The sequence below is a fragment of the Cryptomeria japonica genome, chromosome 8 (genome assembly GCF_030272615.1).
Source record: "Cryptomeria japonica chromosome 8, Sugi_1.0, whole genome shotgun sequence".
Taxonomy (NCBI): domain Eukaryota; kingdom Viridiplantae; phylum Streptophyta; class Pinopsida; order Cupressales; family Cupressaceae; genus Cryptomeria; species Cryptomeria japonica.
Window position 1 is genome coordinate 739035752 of NC_081412.1, and position 22593 is coordinate 739058344.

The 22593-nt window shown below is 41.9% G+C and overlaps 1 protein-coding gene across 4 annotated transcripts in view; it reads left to right on the forward strand.

Moving 5' to 3' along the window:
- Nucleotides 1-22593, forward strand: part of LOC131061451 (K(+) efflux antiporter 2, chloroplastic) — a 211011-nt gene that overhangs the window by 172013 nt on the left and 16405 nt on the right. For all 4 annotated transcript variants that reach the window (XM_057995147.2, XM_057995145.2, XM_057995148.2 and 1 more), the window contains one exon: nt 6896-6970. In XM_057995147.2, coding sequence (XP_057851130.2) covers nt 6896-6970 — 75 coding nt within the window. The remainder of the gene's footprint in view (nt 1-6895; nt 6971-22593) is intronic.

Sequence of the window (22593 nt, forward strand, 5' to 3'; positions counted from 1 at the left end):
ATGCCTTCTTCGGGCAAGTACCCTTTGTGTGTCCATCACTCCTGCAGTCTGTACACCATACTTCAGTTTCTTCCATCTTACTTGTACTCCCTTTCATGGCCTTGAATTCTCTCAGCATTCGTTCCATGTCCTTCTGGAGCGCGTGTACCTTTTTACCCGATCCGCTACTGCTACTGCTCTCTCCGTCAGAATCTTCGTCATCGTCAGATGAATATCTATTACTTTTCTTCTTTCTTGATGTTTTGTACTCGCTTTCCAGATCCATTGCCCTGTTATAGGCGTCGTCATATGACGTCGGAGGTATAATCTTCATTTTTTTCCGTAGGGAGGATTTCAATCCTTCCACGAACCATCATTTTTTTAAACCCTCAGCCGGCTGGCTCTCCATTTTACCCAAGAGTTCTTTCAGCCTCCGACTGTATGCCCGTACTGTCTCCTTAGTACCTTGCTTGGTACTATATATCTCTGTCACAATTTCGTTGTCATCATGAAGCAACCGGAACTCCTCTGTGAATTCCTTCTGTAGGGTAGCCCATGTGGCCACTTTTTGCTTATCTATATCGGAGTACCAATCTATGGCGACTCCTCGTAACGTGGCTGGGAACTGCTGTACCCAGTCATCGTGGTCTGTTACTCCGTTGGCAGACCAAATGGTCTCACATGTACGGCAGTGCCGTAAGGGGTCTTCCTTGCCGTCCCCTGTGAACTTTGGTAACTTTTGTTTGCTCGCCATCCCTGGTCGTCTTCCTGGAGGCGGTTGTGTCTGTGTCTGTGGCCCTGCGTTGCTACCTCCGGTAGTGTTGGTGGTGTGTCCTGGAGGTACGGTGTTTTGCCTGTCACGTGTGGCACCTACACCCGTACTGTTGCCCTCCCCTTCGTTCGGACACGCTCCTACTCCTGCCTCCCGTCGGTGATCTTCACTCCGTGGTGTGAGGGATAAGTTCCTAAATTGATCCCGCGTCTCCTCGACTAGATTTCGCCTTAACCTTGTTTCTTCTAGAAATTCTTCGTGGCTCCGCGTCCTACGATGATCTGGCGACGGGTAGAAATTTCCGTCGGCCTCTGCACCTTCCATGACACCTCCTTGGTTCCCCTCGGGCCCCCCTTCGGCAGGTCGTCCTTCGGCAAGTTGCCTCAGCCTCCGTCTACGTTCTACTTGCTGCTCCAGAATCAAAGCCCTCTGCGCGGTCTCCCACTCGTTCGTTTCCGGTTTTCTATTTCTATCTTTATTCAACAAGTTTGGCATTAATTGTAACACATCTCCTTAACTCTCACTTCTTTAAATCAAAACAGGTCTTTATTAATTCATCTGCTTAAGTACAACTCGTGTCAATGACACTTTTATTTGAAAATAAGAGGTTCACATTTCAATTCCCTCCTGGCCTATCGCCATCTCTTTCCGTGTCCTGTCGGTTGTTCTCTTCGTATCGTTGCAGGATTTGTTGTCGTCGCTCTTCCTGGGCAATCTCCTCCAGGCGGGCCTGTTGTGCCAGCGATGCCCGTGCAAGCAACCGGGGGAGGTGGTTCATTTACCGGTTCACTGCTGGGCTAACCTCTAGCGCTGTCCACATGGCACTTGGTGGGATTTCTGCCTCCGCTGCTTCTCGTCGAACGTATGTCTGAATGGCCACCTGGAGCAAAATTGAAAACTCTCGCGTTGCCGCGTCCTCCCCTGTGTACAGTTCTGTTCGGGCGTCGTCGGCCTCCAGGTTTACCTCACCAACGGGTAGGCCCATTGTGTCTGTGCACCATCCGTGTCTTCTGTTCCCGAGTTCGTGTAGGCAACGACGCCAAATGTTTGCCCTCTCGGGTGAATAACTTAAAACATAAAGGACATAACACAGAATAATGCCGTAAAATCAGACAAGTGTAACAGATGTTCTATTCATAATAAGTGTGTTTTACAAGTTACATTCCGAAGTATAAAAGGGTACCGAGGGGGTGCGAGCGCCAACTGTCGCACCGCAACTTCCACCCCTCGGTTGCCAACTAACCAAAACAATTACACATAATTAACTGATGTTATTCACTAATGTTATTCCCGTGTACAAATAATGCCGCCAACACGCTTCACGTGGTAGGGTTTCAATTTGGGCCTGTTGGTGGCAAGTCTATTTTCAATGTCCATCTGAAGACTTGGAACCACAAATTCTATAGGGACCACGGTCTCCTTCTCGTACATAAGAAGAAGAAGAATAATAAAGATTTTGAAGACTGCGGTCTTCCACACAGGGTTCCAATGGTTGCCAACACTCTTCGGATTATCTACGTCGCCAGGGTTTGGGGCATCTCCCTTCAAGTATTCTTTGTATTCCGGCAGGTACACCTCTGTTGGTTGCTCTGGTTCCTCTACTTCGAGCCTGTAGCTTTGGAACATTTCGTAATCCTCCATTTGCCAGTGGAAGAGCCCGTTAAGTGAGCATACCTCATCTTCAGAACATCCCTCCAATTCGAGCACCCCTTCACTGTTCGGCTCCATCGCGTTCTTGCCCTTGCTTTCATCGGGACCCCCTTCCCCTTTATTAGAGTCCTCTGAGTCCGAGTCGGAAGAGGCGAGCTCTTCGCTAACATCTTGGGTGTGTAGGTCAATGGTATATTTCCGCCCTCCCTTCTCCATGGAAAGGGTATTTTTCTTCCAGTTGTGGTTTACCCTCGCGTTGATCAACCACGCTCTCCACAGGATGGCGTCATAGCCTTTCTTCTTAGAGGGAATAACCACGAAATCTAACAAGAATGGTTGCGTACCAACCGTCACTTGTTGGGACATCGACAAGCCGAGTGGCGTAATGCCGTGTTGGTCCACTCCCACCAGGTTGAATGTAGGTGGCCACAGGGTGGGCTTCCCCAACCACTTCCATGTTTCTTCTGGTAGTACATTCACCCCAGATCCACCGTCCACAATGGTGTCCTTCAGAATGGTCCCACGGATACCCATTTCTACCACAGCTGGGTGTCTACCACTGCTCACGGCTAGTAACATCGGGTCAGTCAAAGGGCTGACCGAAACCTCCACTTGTGGTGTACTCTTCGAAGCGGTGGCGGGAACCCCTACCTGTGGTGCACTCGACGATGCGGTGGCGGGAACCCCTACCTGTGGTGCACTCGACGATGCGGTGGTGGGAACCCCTACCTGTGGTGCACTCGATAATGCGGTGGTGGGAACCCCTGCCTGTGGTGCACTCGATAATGCGGTGGTGGGAACCCCTGCCTATGGTGCACTCGATAATGCGGTGCTTTGCACATTGGTGAGGATGGCAGTCCTCAATTGTGGCATAGAGTCTAGAAGGTCTTTTACCTTTATCGGCACCTCTATCTGCAAGGTTTGCCCAATGATGTTATTTTCCGCTTCCGTACGGGATGATGTACTCGCCACCTTGTTGTCCCGTCGTTCGGTCGTCATCTCACGTTCAATATTGGCCTTTGCCTCCCATAATCTCTCCTCCGTACGGGGGTCGGGATAAGTGGCTTTTTTCGTCTAGGCGCGGGTGATCGCCAGTACTTCTTTCTCACCAGTCTTCTCAACCTTCTCAATGTTGAGGAGATTAACCCCTGCCTGCGGGCAATTAGCGTCCTCATGGTCGCCTGGCCCACACCAACGACAGAGGTGCTGAGGGGTGGCTTCCTTCGTGCAATCACGGGCGAAGTGCCCCCACTGATTACAGGCCCTACATTGGATAATTGGCCGGCGCTTGGCGTCATACTGGATACGGCTTCCGTTATTGTTATTGTTGCTATTCCTTCCGCTACCGCGTCTGTTGTCCCGGTATCCTCCAGATGATGCCGTTGTGTTAGTATGTTGGCCGGTACCCGCTGGTGCGGATGTTGTGGCCTGCTCCGTGAACAACACCTGTTTCATTTGCGTATTTCGGGTTTTCATGTTGTCTGGGCACTCCTTGGTTGAGTGTCCCATCACTTGGCAAATCTCGCAGAATACCTTCTTTTGGCAAGTACCCTTTGTGTGCCCTTCCTCTTTGCACTCAGTGCACCATATGTCCCCTTCGTTCCGACCAGTGCTTCTCATTATTTTGAATTCCTTTCTCATTCGCTCCATGTCTTTCTGGAGCGCTTGCACCCGTTTGCCAGCCTCATTGTCGCTGCTGCTTTCCTGTGAAGAGTCATCGTCCTCGGATGAGGATTTATTACTTTTCTTCTTCTTTGATGTTTTGTGTTCGCTCTCCAGGTCCATCGCCCTATTATAAGCGTCGTCATATGACATCGGGGGTACAATTTTCATCTTCCTCCATAGGGAGGATTTCAACCCTTCAACGAACCATCGTTTCTTCAATCCATCTGTGGGTTGGCTTTCCATTTTACCCAAGAGTTCTTTCAGCCTCCGACTGTATGCCCGTACTGTCTCCCTGGTACCTTGTTTGGTACTGTATATCTCCGTTACAATTTCATTGTCATCACAGAGCAACCGAAACTCCCCCGTGAATTCCTTCTGTAGATTGGCCCACGTGGCCACTTTTTGCTTGTCCACATCGAAGTACCAATCTATGGCAACTCCTCGTAACGTGGCTGGGAACTGCTGTACCCAGTCATCCTAGTCTGTTACTCCGTTGGCGGACCAAATGGTTTAACATGTACGACAGTGCCGTAAGGGGTCTTCCTTGCCCTCCCCTGTGAACTTTGGCAATTTTTGTTTACTCGCCATCCCTCCGCTGGGTCTCGCTCCTCTAATTCCTTGTGTGCTTGTACCTGGCGATCCTCCGCCTCCTGCAACTGAACCTCCACTCGTTGGTCCTCCGGAAAAAGTTGTTGACACTGATCCAAACAAATTGCCTCCCATACGGTACCCTTGTGCTCCCTCGGCACCTTCGGTCATACCGTCACCTTTCGGTATCTCCCTCCGGTTGGTTGTCTCCCTCCGGTTGTCCTCTGAAATGGACAAATTCTTTAGCAAGTCTCTGGTAGCATCGATCAGGTTTAGACTTCGTCTTGTTTGTTCCACCAACTCTTCGCAGCTTCTTACCCTACGGTGGTATTCTGGCGAACTGTAGAGTTCTCCTTCGGCACCCTCCGTGACTCCTTCTGGCAGCCCTACAATAGTGTAGATAGTGTAGTTCTCTCCGTCTATCCCTGCCTCCGCAACCTCCGTGACACCTCCTGGGTTCCCTTTGGGCAACCCCTCAGCCGGTCATCCCTCGGCAAGCTGCCTTAGCCTACGCCTTCGTTCTATCTGCTGTCTGAGATTCAATGCAGTTTGTGCCACTTCCCATTCGTCACTCTGTATCTTTTTATTTTTATCCTTATTTAGTCTATTGGGCATAATTCACTTCCATACACAGCAACCTTTCGGCCACAATTTATATCAGTAGTGTGTCGGGATTATTACAAGGTTCAATTTCCCCTTCGCCTCTTGCCATCATGCTCTGCGTCCCACGATGATTGTTCCCTTTGCGCGTCGTCGGCCTCTAGGTCAATCTCACCGACGGGTAGGCCCGTTGTGTCCGTGCGCCATCCGTGTCTTCCGTTCCCGAGTTCGTCTAGGCAACGACTCCAAATGTTTGCCCTCTCGGGTAAACGGTTAAATGCAGAAAGTAAATGCACAGAACATAATGGAAATATATTAAATAACCAGCCTCTGTATTAATTCCACAGTCCATGTACAATAAGTGCTTATAACATTACATCTGACACGACTAACATGATCATACTTCGAAGAAAAGGTACACAATATATAATACCCGAAGGGGTACGACACAACCGTCGCGACTCCAACTACCTACCCGTCGGCTAACTAACTGACCGCCGTAACTCATTATTACCAACGACAACATAAACATAATATGACAACATAACATAATGATTATTCCCGGCAACAGTTATGCTGTCCCAAACAATAGGTGCTTGGCCCTTTACATTTGAGAAGCAATCTTCTTCAGAAATCAAGGTTTCTGAGGGACTTTAGTGACTTGTAGGTAAATTAGCACATTATTTCAACTTATTAAAGTGGTTGCTTGTGATAGGTGTTACCTATGCAGGTGGTGATAGATTAGGGAGATTATGCCTTCATTGTGAGTAGTTATAGGGGTTTGGTGTTCATCGTTTTCTATTGTTGGCAATTGTAGATCCATTCCTCAGTATAGTGGTTTTGGTAACTCTCCTTGCTCACATTCTTGGAGACTGAAATGAACTCAAATTACTAACTTTATCTCTATTCCTAGAGGAATATAGACCATGTATGTTAAGAGAGTTTTTGGGAGACATTCTTTGTGCTCCCTAGAAGCACCTAACTAGATACACCACCCATCCCATTTTTTTATTCTCATTATCAATTCTTGTACTGGCTCATTCACCTTTATCTCTTTCTTTTGCACACATTATTCCTAGCTTCCTGTTAATTGCTGCAAGAACATCAGTCATGGCGGCTAGGAAGTTATCAAGAGACATTTTTTTTGCCCTGTAAAATTGCCCAACGGCATCCATTGGTCACTCTTGGATGGTCATTGTCAAATCTTTTATCAGCTCTTTTTCTGTGGTTGATGGGGATGTCATTCCTTCACTAGATGCATTATAGGATCAGCCTTTTCCTCCTTTCTAGGTCGTTATCAACCATATCTTCTTTTTTGATGACAGGTGTTGAGAGCTCAGGCACATCTATGAAAATTTTCTTAAAACATTGTTTAGCAAATTTGACAATAGTAAATTGTATGTGCTTAATACAGTCTGGAAACTTGAGGGCAAATGAATTAGTTTCGTGCAGTTTTTTACTTGATCCACTTGCAGATTGATATATTGTTTTAATTCTCAATTTTTAAAAATTGAGATATAAATTGCATCAGAAAGGATTTTGGTTTTGTTATGAGTTGCACTGAGTCAGTCTTAGCTTACTTTGGACTTTTTTGTTTAAGATTTGCTCCTCATTTCTACTTGGATATGTTTTTGTTCATAGGCCAAGCTGCCTGCTTCAGAGATTGCACAATCAATCAATGAATTCCGGTCTCGTCATCTCTCTGAGCTTACTGAGGTATGCCTGACATGCAATTTGAGTACTTTTTGAATAATCCTTTCTTGAAATATGATTGATGCTTAATATTATTTAATTTTCTTTGGCAGCAAGTATTTGTGCAGATTTTAGATTGTTATATGCAAAAGTTATCTAAATTAGACCACTAAATTGGTGTAGAATACAAATTGATTCATCAGTTTTATGATATAGATTCGTAGCAGTCTATAAGTCTATGTTCCTGTCTAGAGTTGCAAGTGTAAGAATATGCATAGCTTGGGACAGCATTTTCTTTGTGCTGTTTTATGATTTTTAAGAAAAACTTAATCCCAAACAGATACTTCAGTCAATACAGAATAAGAAGTGGAATCATTTTTTTGGTGATAAAACTTCATAATGTTTTAGAAGGATATTTCATCTTTTGGGCTATAAGTTTTCTGAATATACATGGCTTTGCTAGCTTTATATTGTAATAAGCCTCCTAGATTAATGTAATAGCTCTCCCAGATTACAAGATTTTTTTTTATGTGATACCCTGTGATACTACTGTCTCAGCAATAGTAGTGAGAAATAAACTAAACAACAAAGAGGAAAGTCCCGAGTTTAACGCACCCACATATTTAGCAAGACGAGAAGCCAATAAATTCAAGTATTTTCCCAAGGTAACCCCTTGTTAGTGGAGCAATACAAATTTAGATATTCTTGTGACATGCATATTTTGTAAGACATAATGATACATTGGATCAGCTTTCATGAGTACAATACATTGCTGGATTTTAAGTTTGTTCCTTCATCTTTGCATCCCAATGGTGTGGGCTAGATGCCATGTGATTGCAACCAAGTAGATATAAGTCCCTATCCACCCCATCCAAGCAAATTTTGTGGCCCGTTGAGACATGTCAATTATGCCAACATACTGTGCATGTGGTAATACCTAATAACCATTGACCTATAAGAAGGTTTCCTATCTCTACAAATAGCCCAATATCATAATTACCTATTCTTCTTTAGAACTCCCATCTCACTGCAATCCATATGACAACTAAGTGAGAAAATGACATCCACCACCTGCATGCCACTTGCAAAAACCATCCCAACCTTAAGAATAGCATGTGGCATCATTTCCTGCATGCCATTGGCTTTATGAACTACATGCCACTAGCAGAAGGCAGCTAACTTTGTGGTACAGCTTAAACATTCTACAGCCATAGCATGCTTTTTGATTGTTGTCAAGATGGAACATCGATAAGATTATCTTATGTGGGTCATAGGATTTACCAATCGGCGGTAATCTCGGAAGGAGAGGAACATGCTGTAGAAACCTTTACTTCGATTGTGTGATCTTGCCTTAGAAGTTAGATCTTGTACCAAACTTATCTCTATAACTAGGAAAAGAGACTCACAACTCACTATTCAGAATAAGTCAAACCTAAAAACCTAGGATATACATTATCTATGGATATCCTATGAATTTTTGGCATTGGTATGTTGTGAGAGACAAGGTGGTCTATTCATCCCCAAGATCCTTTCGAACTAGTACTTATCCAGTAGAAGGTATCCAATGCATACCAAGGAAAGGTGGATAGATGTAATCAACTGATATCCCCACTTTCCAACACTAAGAATGTAACACTCGACATGCGGATACACACACAGCTATGCACACGTACACATATTCATCCCCAAGATCCTTTCGAACTAGTACTTATCCAGTAGAAGGTATCCAATGCATACCAAGGAAAGGTGGATAATGTAATCAACTGATATCCCCACTTTCCAACACTAAGAATGTAACACTTGACATGCAGATACACACACAGCTATGCGCACACACACACACACACACACACGTGTGTGTATCAAATTTAATTGCATCATTCATAAAATTTTCGTTCCCAACAACTCATAGTTTGCACAGCATTTAAAAATACATGTACATCACAGGAGATTGAAACTTATCATCTGTATTTGTAATGTACCCTATTTATAAAGTGTCTTAAAATACTTTGATTACTGTTTCCAGTTCCTAGTTTAAGGGTTTAGGAAAGTACCTTAGCTTCTGCTGAAGTCAATCTGCAAAAACAAGGTCAGAAAGATACTGCAAATTACATTAAGAAGTAACCATATAAATGACTATGTATAGAAATGACTGAGTAAAGCATAAAGAGATGCATGTAACAGAATCAGGAATAGGGACATAATCCTATGATTGAGACAACCTCATCACTGTGTACTATTATGCAAGGTTGATAGGGTGTCTTGATTTACTATTCAAGCATGATCATGTAGGGTGTCTTATACAATAGTTCCCCAATTTATTATGATCATATAGGGTGTCTTATATAACAGTTCCCCTATCCATTATGATCATATAGGGTGTCTTATGTAACAGTTCCCCTATTCATTACGATCACGTAGGGTGTCTTATGTAACAGTTCCCATACTTCTCATTAATATAGTTGTTTAGGTTATTTATGAATAGAATCATGTTATGTCTAAGTACTCTGGTTATTTCACCAGTTAGTTGTCAATAACCAATTTTATTTGTCAATATCCAATTATTATTACATTTCATATCATTGCTCAGTTAACTGTTATTATTTCAGTTTATTATCATTCCTTAACAGTCACAGATTTTACTGATTACTGAATGAATATCATTAGGACCATGGCGGATTAATTGTATGTAACAGTGATTTACAGACTGAATCGATTGCCACAGAAGTAAATACGATTACTGCAGAATATATTTGTACAGGGACCTTATACCATTGTGCAGAATATTTTCACTTATGGAAATCAAATATAAATGTAAAATGATATCATAATTACAACATAGACAAGTATTGATGATAGAGAAATCCCGTCAGGGACAAGTCAGTTTATAAATAGAATTCGTACCAGAGGGTGGTCGAGGGTTGTACGCGATACAAATCTATCCTGTGCTATTCTTTTTCCCTTTCGTTTTCTCTTACCTTCTTTTAATTGATGGGGGAAGCTATTTATCTTTGCATTCATGGGAATTCATGCCCCAAGGAGGCACTCCTTCAGCGGCGGTGACTTCTTGAAGAGTCTCCACCCTCTATTACTTCCATTATATTCCTTACTGATTATATTATGATTGGTATACGTATTAGTTTATAGAGTAGTTGAAAAACATTATGCATATTAACCAATAAAATAATAAAAGCTAACATTGTTATTATAATATTTAATATATGTAGCAATTAATAATCATTGAATATTTCATCTGAAATACATATTAATATTTCTTTATCAGAAAATTGAGGGATATGACATCATCCTCTCTTTAATCTCCATTATATCAGTATTCCTTGAAAATAGAACAGGACTGCAATGAGGTTAAATCTCTGGTTAAAATATCAAGGGTCTATGCCCTCTTATCACAAGAAGTCAACCAAATGCAGTCCTCTTTAATAAATTTTTTGAAGGCAAGGTAAATGTAATGAGGAAAGGGGGTAGGTGGCTTTGCTATGGAGCATCCCATTTTAACCAGTAAAAAGCAATTTTTCAGACCACGGATAAACCAACAAACCCAAAGGTATTGTGGGTATGTGAGATTAGCCATTAGAGGGGTGAGCTAAACTAGTAGGGGTGCGATAAAGATAAACTAACCAGATAGACAATCATCAACATTCCCCGATAATGAGATGAACTAACTGATATATTTGTTAAGGAAATTAATACTAACCAATATATACGTAGGAAAAACAATTAGATTAGCAGATAAAGAAATCGCAGAATTAACACAGCGATTATAAGGAAATAAACAAAATGTTAATAAAAGTTGCGACAGCAGTCAGGAGAAAGATATCTCCTGCTGCTATAACATCAACATGGACAGCATAATTGGATGGCACAACTATATATTTGAGGCTCCAACTCAAATGAGGGGTTGGTTTTGTGTACAAGACAAGAATTTTGAATTAAAAAAACTTGAAATTCCAGCAATTTTAACATTCTGCTCTGTTTTTTCATTCTGTACGGATTGTATGGAACTCATAATGGTCTGAGATCACTTGGAGTTGTTTGGCACTTGAATGTAGTTTATTTTGCGTTTGGTTTCATGTAAATCCATTGTGTATTTTGAATGTTATTGTCATTTTTATAAAACTGGTCTGGAACCAGTGACTTAAAAATGTATAATTCTTCCACTGGTAGAAAATGCTAGAAATTGGTGGAGTGATAGATCATTGTATGTATTTTCATATGCCATGCTTGCAGGACTGGAAGATTTGGTTGGCACGTGCATATAATGGACTGTGTGCCTGATATCATCATGTATCAGGCCTAAGATGAATAGAAGGCCAAGTTTGTGAAGGTTGATGAGTGATTTGGACCCCATAAGGTTGGAAAGTTTTGGGCAAGGGTGTGTAAGGGTCATATTGACTCAATCCTAATAAGGATTGGTGCAAACAACAAGTCCTTGGGCCAATGTTCATGACTGTCCTATTGGGACAGTGTTGACAGTCTTAGGTAAAACTGTGATCAGTAATAGTTGTTCTTGTTTGGAGATACTTTGAAGCCTTCCTAAGGGTATGTGATTGTGAGTCGGGAGTGTTCCTAGACCAGCATTGGGTTAGAGAGTCATTAATGGTGTTGCCACATTGCTCAAGGATTGAAACCTCATACTTATCAAGTCAAAACATTGCAGTTCTAAAGATTGGGAATTTGGTGTTGCATGTCAACAAATGAGAATGCCACATTGTTTCTCAAGACATAGGGTAAGCCTTGGTCAAGCCTTTCCCCTGTCCAAGATCTATATGTAAAGACTCAAGCCCTTAAGTGGCCCATGGTGGAGACTAGTAGATGTGTCCAAATGAGTAGTCCTAATGTTGTGTTGTAGAGGCCCCTTGCCTCTGCATCATGACGTAACTTAGATCTAGTGATTGTGAGATATATGAGGCTACCAACAAGTTGCTTGAATGCTGACTCATTGACCATTAGCGAGTTTGATTTGGCTAATAGTTTCAGCCCCTTTTCCATAGGTGTAGATGAGACGTTGCAGTCTTGCATCATGCACTTGTCCTGCAGACTCTTGGCATACGTCGACAAAGAGTTGAAAATATTGCCACCTATTTGCCAAACCTCTACATGGAGACAATGTAGATGATCCAAATTGGTCATACCAAAAGGCTAACACAAATTCAGTTTGATCTATTCAAGCAAATGTGCCCTACTACTAGTAATCATGATATCATCCACATAGATGACAAGAAGAATGATGTCTCCACCGATGCTCTTGACATATAAGTTGGGATTTGAAAGACTTATTTGAAAGCCTTGCACATCCAAATATTTGTCAATCTTGATGTACCATGCTTTGAGGGCTTGCTTTAGGCCATAAAGAGCCTTCACCAGTCTGCATGCAACCTTGAAACCTTGAGGCTGCATCATGTAGACCTCTTCCTCCAAATCAACATTGATGAAGGCACTCTTGAGGTCCATTTAATGGACCTTCCAGCCAAACTATGTTGCAATGACTAGGACAAGCCAAATGGTGCTCATCTTTGCTGTAGGAGCAAAGGTCTCCTCATAGTCAAAGCCCTCTCTTTGCGAGAGTCCTTTAGCCACCAATCAAGCTTTGTTACTTATCTAGAGTTCCATTAGCTTTGTATTTCACTTTGTAGACCCATTTGCAACCAATGGGTTTCTTCCCTGATGGAAGATCAGATAGAACCCAAGTGTTGTTTTTCTAAAGACTATGATGTTCAACTTTTATAGCCTTCTTCCATTCAGGTTTATCTCTTTCCTCTAAATAATCCTAAGGCTCATAAACATTATGAAGGTTTGCCATAAGAGAAAAGTTCACATAAATCTTTTTGCTCATGCCTCTAGATGATATACCCTCAACAAGTTCACTATCTCGAACATCATCAATGAGCTTTTCCCACCACTTAGGTTGGAGAGTAGAACCATGTTCTTCCAAATCAGGATGATCACCATGATTTGGGTTGCCTGGAATGAAGTCATTTGGATGCTGATCCAGGTTATCCTGAGGGAAATTTGCTAAAATAGGGTTGTGCCTTGGAGATTCCACAAGTTCATAATCATCAGAATCCCTCCCTGTAAGTGGAGCTAATGGAAGCCTCACACCCAAATCTTTAGCTTGTAGAGGTTGATCTTTAGGATGTTGGATGGGAGAAGAGAGCTGAAAGGACCCACCTTCTTCTTCAAAGACAACATCTCTATTGAAAGTGAGATGATCAATGCCTACATCAATCGGCTCATAAGATTTATGATTGTCACTGTAGCCTGTAAGCATCAACTTTTGACTTTTCCAGTTTGGTCCTCTTTGCATCTGGAACCCAAACTTATGCTATCGAACCAAAAACGTAGAGGTGGATGATTTTTGGTTTCCTCGTAGACAATGCTTCCTTGGGAGTCATCTTCTTGACGACGTGTGTGGGAGAACGATTTAGAAGATACACTGCAGTACACACTACCTCAGCCCAAAACTTGTTAAGAACACTTATGTTCTTCAGCATACAATAGGCTATTTCAGTGATGGTACAGTTCCTTCGCTAAACAACACCATTCTGGCCAGGGGTATAAGGTGTGGTAAGCTGATGCTTAATATTGTGGTTAGCACAAAAGGTGGTGAATTCGTTGGAACAGAATTCACCCCCATTATTTAACCCAAGTGTTATGATTTGATGTCCCAACACTTTTTCAACTAATGCTTTAAACATCTGGAATTTATTAAACACATCTGATTGTGCTTTTAGGAAAAACACCCACATTTTCCTACTGAAATCATCAACAAACAAAAGAAAATACCTAGCATCAGTGACTGTGCATCTTTCACTATTCCACAAACATCTGCATGAACCAGCAACAAGACCTTCGATACTCTCGAAGCATCTCTGTTTGAGAAAGGAGTGTGATGTTGCTTCCTTGCTTGGCAAACTCCACATGCAGCATGTGGATGTAGCTGAATCTTAGGTAAACCGTTTACCAGATTTTTCCGAGCCAACTGAGAGATATAGGATAGGTTGAGATGCCCATACCGTTGATGCCAAAGAGAACTGATGGAAGAACTTTGCGCAACCATTGCATGCTTTGGAGAATGTCCGGTGTCAACTAGTCTATATAATTTATGATCTTCAAGGCCAATAACAATTGTCTTTTTGGACACTTTATCAAGAATGCTGCACTTGTGTGCATTGAAGATGACATCCAACTTTGGACAGTGTTGGATAATCTGACTTACGGACAACAGATTGAGCTCCATGCTTGAAACATAGTAGACATTGAGAAATATGAAATTTCTCCTACCAAATGTAAACTGAATGTTGCCCTTGCCGACAATTGTATTGTTTTCACCTTCTCCAAAGATCACAGAATTGAAGCAAGCCTTGTACTTCGTGAACCAATCTCTTTTGTGTGTGAAATGATGCAAATCTCTAGAATCAATGCACCACGCAGATGATTTGGTCTTTTGGCCATAAATGCATACGCCATCCCTCCCATTTTCTAATGGTTTGAAAAATGAGATAAAAAAATTTCAAAACTTCAGTTTTTCTATTAAAAAAAATTAGCAAACCCTTGACGATCAGCTGGCACAAATCCCTAGCATTATTCAAAAAATTAATACCCTTGATTTTATAAAAAAATTCAATTAAAAATCAGAACCACAGGTCAGCTTCAAAAAACCACAATTTGATAAGAAGCCACAGTTTTATCAAAAAGATGTCAAAGCACAATACTCAGGAAACTCAGAAACCAGGAACTCTAGTTGCAACAAACCTTAGGTTGCATGTTGAAACTCTAGGTTGCCCAAAAACACAATGAAAATACCATATCTGTCGTAGATGAAAAGAACCAACGATTTATAAACAAAAAGTCTTCAAAGAAAACGTTGCTCTAAAATTTGGCTCAAAAACCCTTGTTGCAATCCCTCATAATTTTCCTTAGAGTCAGCCTTGCAATGCTGTTGCGTAGCAGAAGACACCATGGTTTGATTAAAAAATCATAGCCATTGCAAGCAGAAAAAACCACGATATCGTGCACAAGTACGCAGCTTGAAAAAAAAAACACGGCTATGAGTTGACGTGATTTTTAGGAGCCCGTATCACAAGAAAAAAGAATGCCAGGGTGTAAAGAAGAATCGTGGTGAAAAGCAGAGAAAAAAATGCTTTGAAAATTCACGTGATTTCCTTAAAAACAATCTGACACAAATTTCCTGTGATTTTTCACCTGAAACCCTTCACAATTACTAGTAAAAAATATCTCGCCTTAAGAAATCCACAATTTTCAAGTTGCGAGTTACACAGAAAACCCTTGAATTTCACTTGAAAAATACTTTTATTTTTTTCAGAGCAGACCCACATTTTTTATTTTAAAATTTAAAAAAAAAAAAATTTCACAATTTTTGTAGGAATTGACCACAAATTTAATAATCCAAAAATTCGCCAAAATTTCAACCTCTACTCTGATACCGTGAAATGGTAAATCGATATTATACAAGGAGATTAAAGACTCCTTAAATAGAGATTTACATACAAAAGTTTCTAAAACAGAAACTAACTAAGAAAAGGAAATTACTTGAACTAACAAACTAAATGACCGTTAAAGAAATATTTAATGGCATAGTGGGTTGTAAGGTGCCGGATATAATGATGATGAATTTCAATATGTTTGGTGCGAGCATGATAAAGTGGATTCTTAACCATTTTGAGAACACTCTAATTGTCACAAAGAATAGTTATTGGCTCATGTTGATCTATGTGAAGATCATAAAGAACTTGACGTAACCAAACAGCCTCACAACCCGCACTACATGCCGCTTTATATTATGCTTCTGTAGATGATAGTGTAATAGTGTGTTGTAATTTGCTTTGCGAAGAAACAACTCTAGAACCAAGTGAGAACACATATCTAGTAGTCAATCAACGGTCATCAATGGAAACTGCCCAATCTGCATCTGTCTAACTGCTCAAGTGAAATTCATCCGTGTTGATACAATATACCAAAGTTGGGGGTACCTTCGACATGAATCAAGACAGATTAACTGTAAAACACAGGTCTGGCCTGGTTGTAGTGAGACAGATCAAACTACCTACCAGTTGTCTATTTATGGTCTTATTGATCAGAGAGGAATTGAATGGGCTGACAACTTCAACACAACTTCCATATGTGTAGCAAGAGGATTTCATCAACCATTCGAAACTTCTCCAAAAGTGTTTTGATGTACTTGGATTGAGAAATGAAAACCATACAACTTCCGTGCCAAAACTCTATGCCTAGGCAATAATGGAGGAGCCGAAGATCTGTCATTTGAAGGAACTGGCCTCCACTACCTGTGATGACTAGGTCATCCACATATAGAATGAGAATAACAATGTCCTCACCAGAAAGTTGTACCTAGAGATTAGGATCTGAAGGACTTTTGCTAAATCCGGAATTTCTAAGATGAGTGTCAATCTTAAAGTACCAAGCTCTAGGAGCTTGCTTTAGTCCATACAAGGACTTGATTAACCTACAAATAAGATGTTCCTTCTCTACTACTTGAAATACCTATGGTTGGACCATGTAGACTTCTTCATTATTTCACCGTTCAAGATTGCACTTTTGACATCCATTTGGTACAGCGGCCACCCAAACTGAGTTGCAAGAGAAGAAACAAGGTGAAGACCTACCATTTTGCCTTTAGGAGCAAATGTCTCCTCATAGTCTATGCCTTCTTGCTGTGCATATCCTTTGGCAACAAGTCGAGCTTTGAACTTGTCAATGGATCCATCTGATTTGTATTTCACCTTGTTGTAATGTCCCCTTTTTAGCGCAACATGATATGGGGTGTCGTTAGCCTATTCTGACATGGTCCCGAAGGCTAACAAGGACATTGATGGGATCCTGAGGTGTTTTGGCCTAGGTGTTTTCGATTTCAGGGCAATCGGTGCTGCTTTGACAGGGTTTCTAGACACTTACTATTTATAGTAAGTTAGTCTCCAAGCAGTGACTTGAAATTTTTAGTGTTTCCCTGGTTGGCATAACTATCAGTAAAAATATTTGAAGGCGACAATGATTTAAAGGGATTATCAACAATGTTTTAATATTTAACGATAAAGTGTAAAGTTAAATTAAATATTTAACTTTATTGTTATTTTATAAGGTTGGGAATATAAAGTAATGTTTAAAATATTAAAAGTTCCCTTTAATGGTACATTGTGGGAAATAATATTTTATTCTAATTGTATTATCCCACATTTAGGAAATGAAGTGTTTGCATCCAGGGAGAAGATATAAATGGAGGTTGAGAGCTCTCTTTTGGGATATGCTGGGATGAATTAATGTTATGCTGTTGGATTTCGTAGAAATCTGATTATTGGGCTTGGAGGACGGAATCCCTTTTCGCTATCATTCTCTTCGCTGTTGAAAGACACAGTCAGGAGGATTAATGGTGTTTTCATTCAGGAAACACATTGGGCTTCATTTGGTGCTCTCGCATGATGTTTTACAGGAGTTTGAAAGTGCAGATTTGAAAACAGTGTTTTGCTACAGTACCGCGTGAATAGTGATTTGCTACAGTACCGCGTGAATAGTGTTTTTGCTACAGTACCGCGTGAACAGTGATTTGCTACAGTACCGCGTGAACAGTGATTTGCTACAGTACCGCGTGAACAGTGATTTGCTACAGTACCGCGTGAACAGTGTTTTGCTACAGTACCACGTGAACAGTGTTTTGCTACAGTGCTGCGTGAATGGTAAAAATGCTACAGTGCCGTGAATAGTGCAGCTACAGTGCATGAACAGTGTTTTCAGCAGGTTCTATACTTGTGGAGTCCAGGTTTGAATTTGTTTATTATCATATGGTCTGTAATATTCTTCAAATCTGATTTGTAAGCTTGGAGTTGGAATTAAATAAATACCATCAGCATTAATCCTCTTGTTTTTGGTATTTGATATGTCTGGTTATTTTTATATTGAATAAACTTTGAAAGTTTTACAATAAATATCAGTTTACCAAATTTATCCTATAGCAAATCAAGAACCAAAAAATCCAGTAGTCAGCTTGCACGCCAACTGTTTGACAAAATTACACTAAGTAAAAAGGACATAAATTTAGTACCGAACAGGGGGTGCCCATTACAGTGGTATCAGAGCAGAAGATTCTGCCATCTTGTGGGAAACTTTCACCAAAACATATTGCAGAAATAAAACAGGTCCAGAATGTATGATTGAGCATGCAACAGGGGCATTATAATTTTCGCAATACCAGGGCCAGACAAAATAGAAATCCGGATAGTCAGAGTGAACAGTCTAGTTCATCTGTGCAGGTGGACATAGAATCCAGTCATACAGACATAGAGGAAATATTCTTCGAGCAGGACAGCAGTATGGGTGACCGAGATGAGAGGAATATCGTTCCAGATCAGGGGGAGGTAATGTTCAGACAGTTGCTGGGTACGTTAGAGCAAGGGCAGCGTATGCAGCAAGAGCAGAATAGGCGAATGGACATGATGTTGCAGCTTATGGCTAGACAGATGGGCGTTAATATTAATCCAGGTGATGCCAACAATGGAAACAATAACAATAGGGGAAACGATAACAATAGGGGCAATGATAATAATGGAGGCCGAGGCAACAACAATGGCCCTGAGAATAATATTAATGGTAATAATGGACATGGCAACAATGGGAATGAGGCGGATAACTTTAGACACATTGCACGCCCAGCTCGAACAGCGAGCTCGAGACCTCTTCTACCCACCTTTCCACCTAGGGATCCGGTTCAACCAGTGAACGAACCGCAGATTACTGAGTTACAGGGTCAGTTCAGGAGGGACTGGGAGGCCAGTGGACCCGAGTTTCAGGCAGATATTTCCCTCAGAGATTATATGGACTTGAGGATGAGACATATGCCTAGAGCAGGAGGGAGGAATCAGAATTTTGAGCTGAGGAAGAAAGTTGGAAAACTTTCCTTGCCTTATTATGATGCTTCAGGGAAGATGACTGCACGAGCTTGGGTGCAGAAGATAGATACATACTTGCAACTAAATCCTATGCCTGAGGATGAGGCTATCAAGTATGCGGCTATGCATTTGGACGGCGTTGCGCATGAATGGTGGCATCATGGCATGGTGACTCTGGGGCATAATCAGATTACATCCTATGAGGAATTCACAGAAAGATTGATTGAGAGATTTGACACTAGGGATCCCGAGTTACATTTCAAGGAGCTAGCACAGTTAAAACAGTCAGGTTCAGTGGATGCTTACATCGCCGAGTTTCAGCGTTTGTCTGTACTTGTTACTGATATCTCTCCTAGGAGATTGGTGGTGTTATTTTGTGATGGGCTTGCTGATCCATTGCGTGGTTGGGTGAAGGGACATGATCCACTCACCTTAGCAGAAGCAACTAAAAAGGCACGAGATTTAGCCCCTTCGGTATACAAAGGAAAATACCATTCAACAGATTCTTCCTACCGCAAGGACAAAGACAAAAAACCATTTCAGAAAGAGTATAACAAACCCAAAGAAGGATCCAAAGGACTAGACAGTGAAACCTTGAATGAACTTCGAAAGAAGAAATTGTGCTTCCAGTGTAGAGAGCCTTGGGACTTATCTCATAAATGCCCTCTCAAGGCTAAGGCAAATCAAATGGAGTATTTTTCAGCAGAGGAGTCAGAGTCAGAGGGGGAGGATCAGCACTCCGATTCAGATGAGGGTAACACGATAGAGGAGAGCAGCATTCCTAAGGATGATAGATCGTTGGCACGCTTGACAGGGGCCCAAAAGGCAATCACATTTAAGGTCAGGGGCACTATCCAGGGGCAGAAAGTGATATCTCTCATTGACACTGGGGCTACACATAACTTTATAGATACACAGTTGGTAGCCAGGAGAGGTTTACAGACAGAGGAGCATGATGGTTTTAGAGTCATGGTGGCTAATGGCCAAAAGCTGTTATGTACTCAGAAGGTTTCAAATCTTCACATTAGATTTGGAGATGGTTATGAGTTGAAAGATGATTTCTATGTTGTGGACATGGGAGATTACGACGTCATCCTCGGTATGACATGGATGGCATCGCTGGTTGAGTTCACTTTCAACCTAGCGAAGTTGGAAATGAGGTTTCAGCATGAGGGTAGGACTGTTGTACTCAGGGGACTTTCAGATGGGAGTTGCAGGGTAGTCTCTTTGAGGAGAATGGAGAAACTTTTTCGACATAATGACATAGAGTGGGCGACAGAGTGCTTAGTTATGCCAACTTCACCGGAGCCTCGGGTGAAGAGTTATCCACCAGATATACAGGAGATTCTTGACAGGCATGCCAAGGTATTCAGTGATATTCCTCACGGGGTTCCTCCTAACAGGGGTGCGGAGCATGTTATTGAGCTCGAGGAGGGAGCCAAACCAGTGATGATCACTCCTTATCGTCATCCTAAGAAACATAAAGATGAGATAGAGAAGGCAATTAAGGAGTTGTTGGAAATGGGGCACATTAGGCCTAGCGAAAGCCCCTTTGCTTCAGCTGTAGTTTTGGTAAAGAAGAAGGATGGGACGATGCGCATGTGCATCGATTACAGGGCATTGAATAAGAAAACAATTAAAAACAGGTATCCCATTCCTAGGATTGATGAGCTGATTGATGAGTTGCATGGGGCATGCTTCTTCACTAAAATTGATTTGCGATCTGGATACCATCAGATCAAGATGAGAGCAGAGGACATTGAGAAAACAGCCTTCCGATGTCACTATGGCCACTTTGAGTTTATGGTTATGCCATTTGGACTAACCAATGCACCCGCTACATTTCAGAGTTGTATGACTAGGTATTCAGGGAGCAGTTGAGGAGATTTGTCTTGATCTTCTTTGATGACATCTTGGTCTTCAGTAAGACCTGGGAGGAACATTCACAGCATTTGGAGGAGGTATTATCTATCCTAGAGAGAGAGTCTTTGTATGCCAAGGAGTCTAAGTGTGAGTTTGGTATGACAGAATTACTATACCTTGGGCATATTATTAGTGCGGATGGTGTTCGGGTTGATCCCGAAAAGGTTAGAGCTATAGTAGATTGGCCTACTCCCACAAACCTCACACAGCTTAAGGGGTTCTTTGGTTTATGCGGGTTTTACAGGAGGTTTGTTAAGGGGTTTTCACAGACTGCAGCACCTTTGACAGACCTCACTAAAAAGGGAGCCTTTGTATGGACAGAAGCAGCGCAACGATGTTTTGACCACTTCAAACAAGTGATGTCATCTTGTCCGGTTTTAGCTCTACCAGATTTCACGAAGCCTTTTGAACTTCAGTGTGATGCTTCAGGTGATGGGATAGGGGCAGTATTGATGCAGGAGAAACATCCCATTGCATTCGAGAGTAGGAAGCTTCGAGGTGTTGAGAGGAGCTATTCTATCTATGACAGGGAGATGTTGGCCATAATGCATGCATTGGCCAAATTCCGATCATACTTAGTAGGTGGATGGTTTGTGATCAAAACTGATCACAATAGCATAAAATATTTTATGAGCCAGCGTGATCTTAATGACCGGCAACAGAAATGGGTTACTAAATTGCAGGCTTATGACTTTGACATAGAGTTTGTCAAAGGTAAGAAAAACGTGGTGGCTGATGCCTTATCTCGGAGACCTCACTTATGTGCTCTGGCAGAGATTTCAGGAGATTGGAGAGATCAGATTATAGCAGAGTATGTCGGAGATGCTTGGGCTTCCGGATTGATTTCAGGTACTATACAGGATGATCGCTATGAGGTGATAGATGGATTGATCAGAGTTCAAGACAGGGTTTATTTGATTCCGTCATCACATTTGAGAGAGGTGATACTTAAGGCATTTCATGATGCACCCACAGCTGGGCATCCGGGGATCTTCAAGACCTACAGGCAGATCCGAGAGCGGTTCACATGGAGAGGGCTCAAGGATGATGTTCAGAGGTATGTCAGGGAGTGTGCGGTTTGTCAACAGAATAAGGGAGAGCACACATTTCCTGCAGGTTTATTACAGCCCTTGCCCATTCCAGATAGGAAATGGGAAAGTATTTCGATGGACTTCATCACTGGTTTACCACGAGTGCAGGGAAGGGATTGCATCTATGTGGTGGTGGACCGCTTGACGAAGTTCGCTCACTTCTTTGCTATTCCGTCCATTTACACAGCAGCACAGGTGGCAGATCTTTTCTTTAGAGAGATATTCAGGTTACATGGGTTGCCCAGATTCATTGTCAGTGATCGGGATAGTAAGTTTATGAGTGTTTTTTGGCAGGAGTTGTTTAGGTTGTGTGGTACAGATCTTACACCTAGCACTAGTTATCATCCGCAGACAGATGGGCAAACAGAGATTGTGAATAAATGGGTGGAGGGATATTTGAGGAACTATGTAACTGCACAACAAAAAGCTTGGGTCAGATGGTTGCATATGGGAGAGTATTGTTATAACACCACTTATCATATGTCCATCAGGATGACTCCTTTCATGGCACTCTATGGTTATGATGCACCTAGCTTCATGGATTTAGTTTTGGGGGACAGCAGAGTGCCCAAAGCCAAAAACTTATTGCAGGATAGTCAGGACATCCTGAAAGTGCTCAAGGAGAATATACAGCAGGCCCAGAATCAACAGAAATTGTACGCTGATCAGCACCGAATAGAGCGCAGTTTCGAGG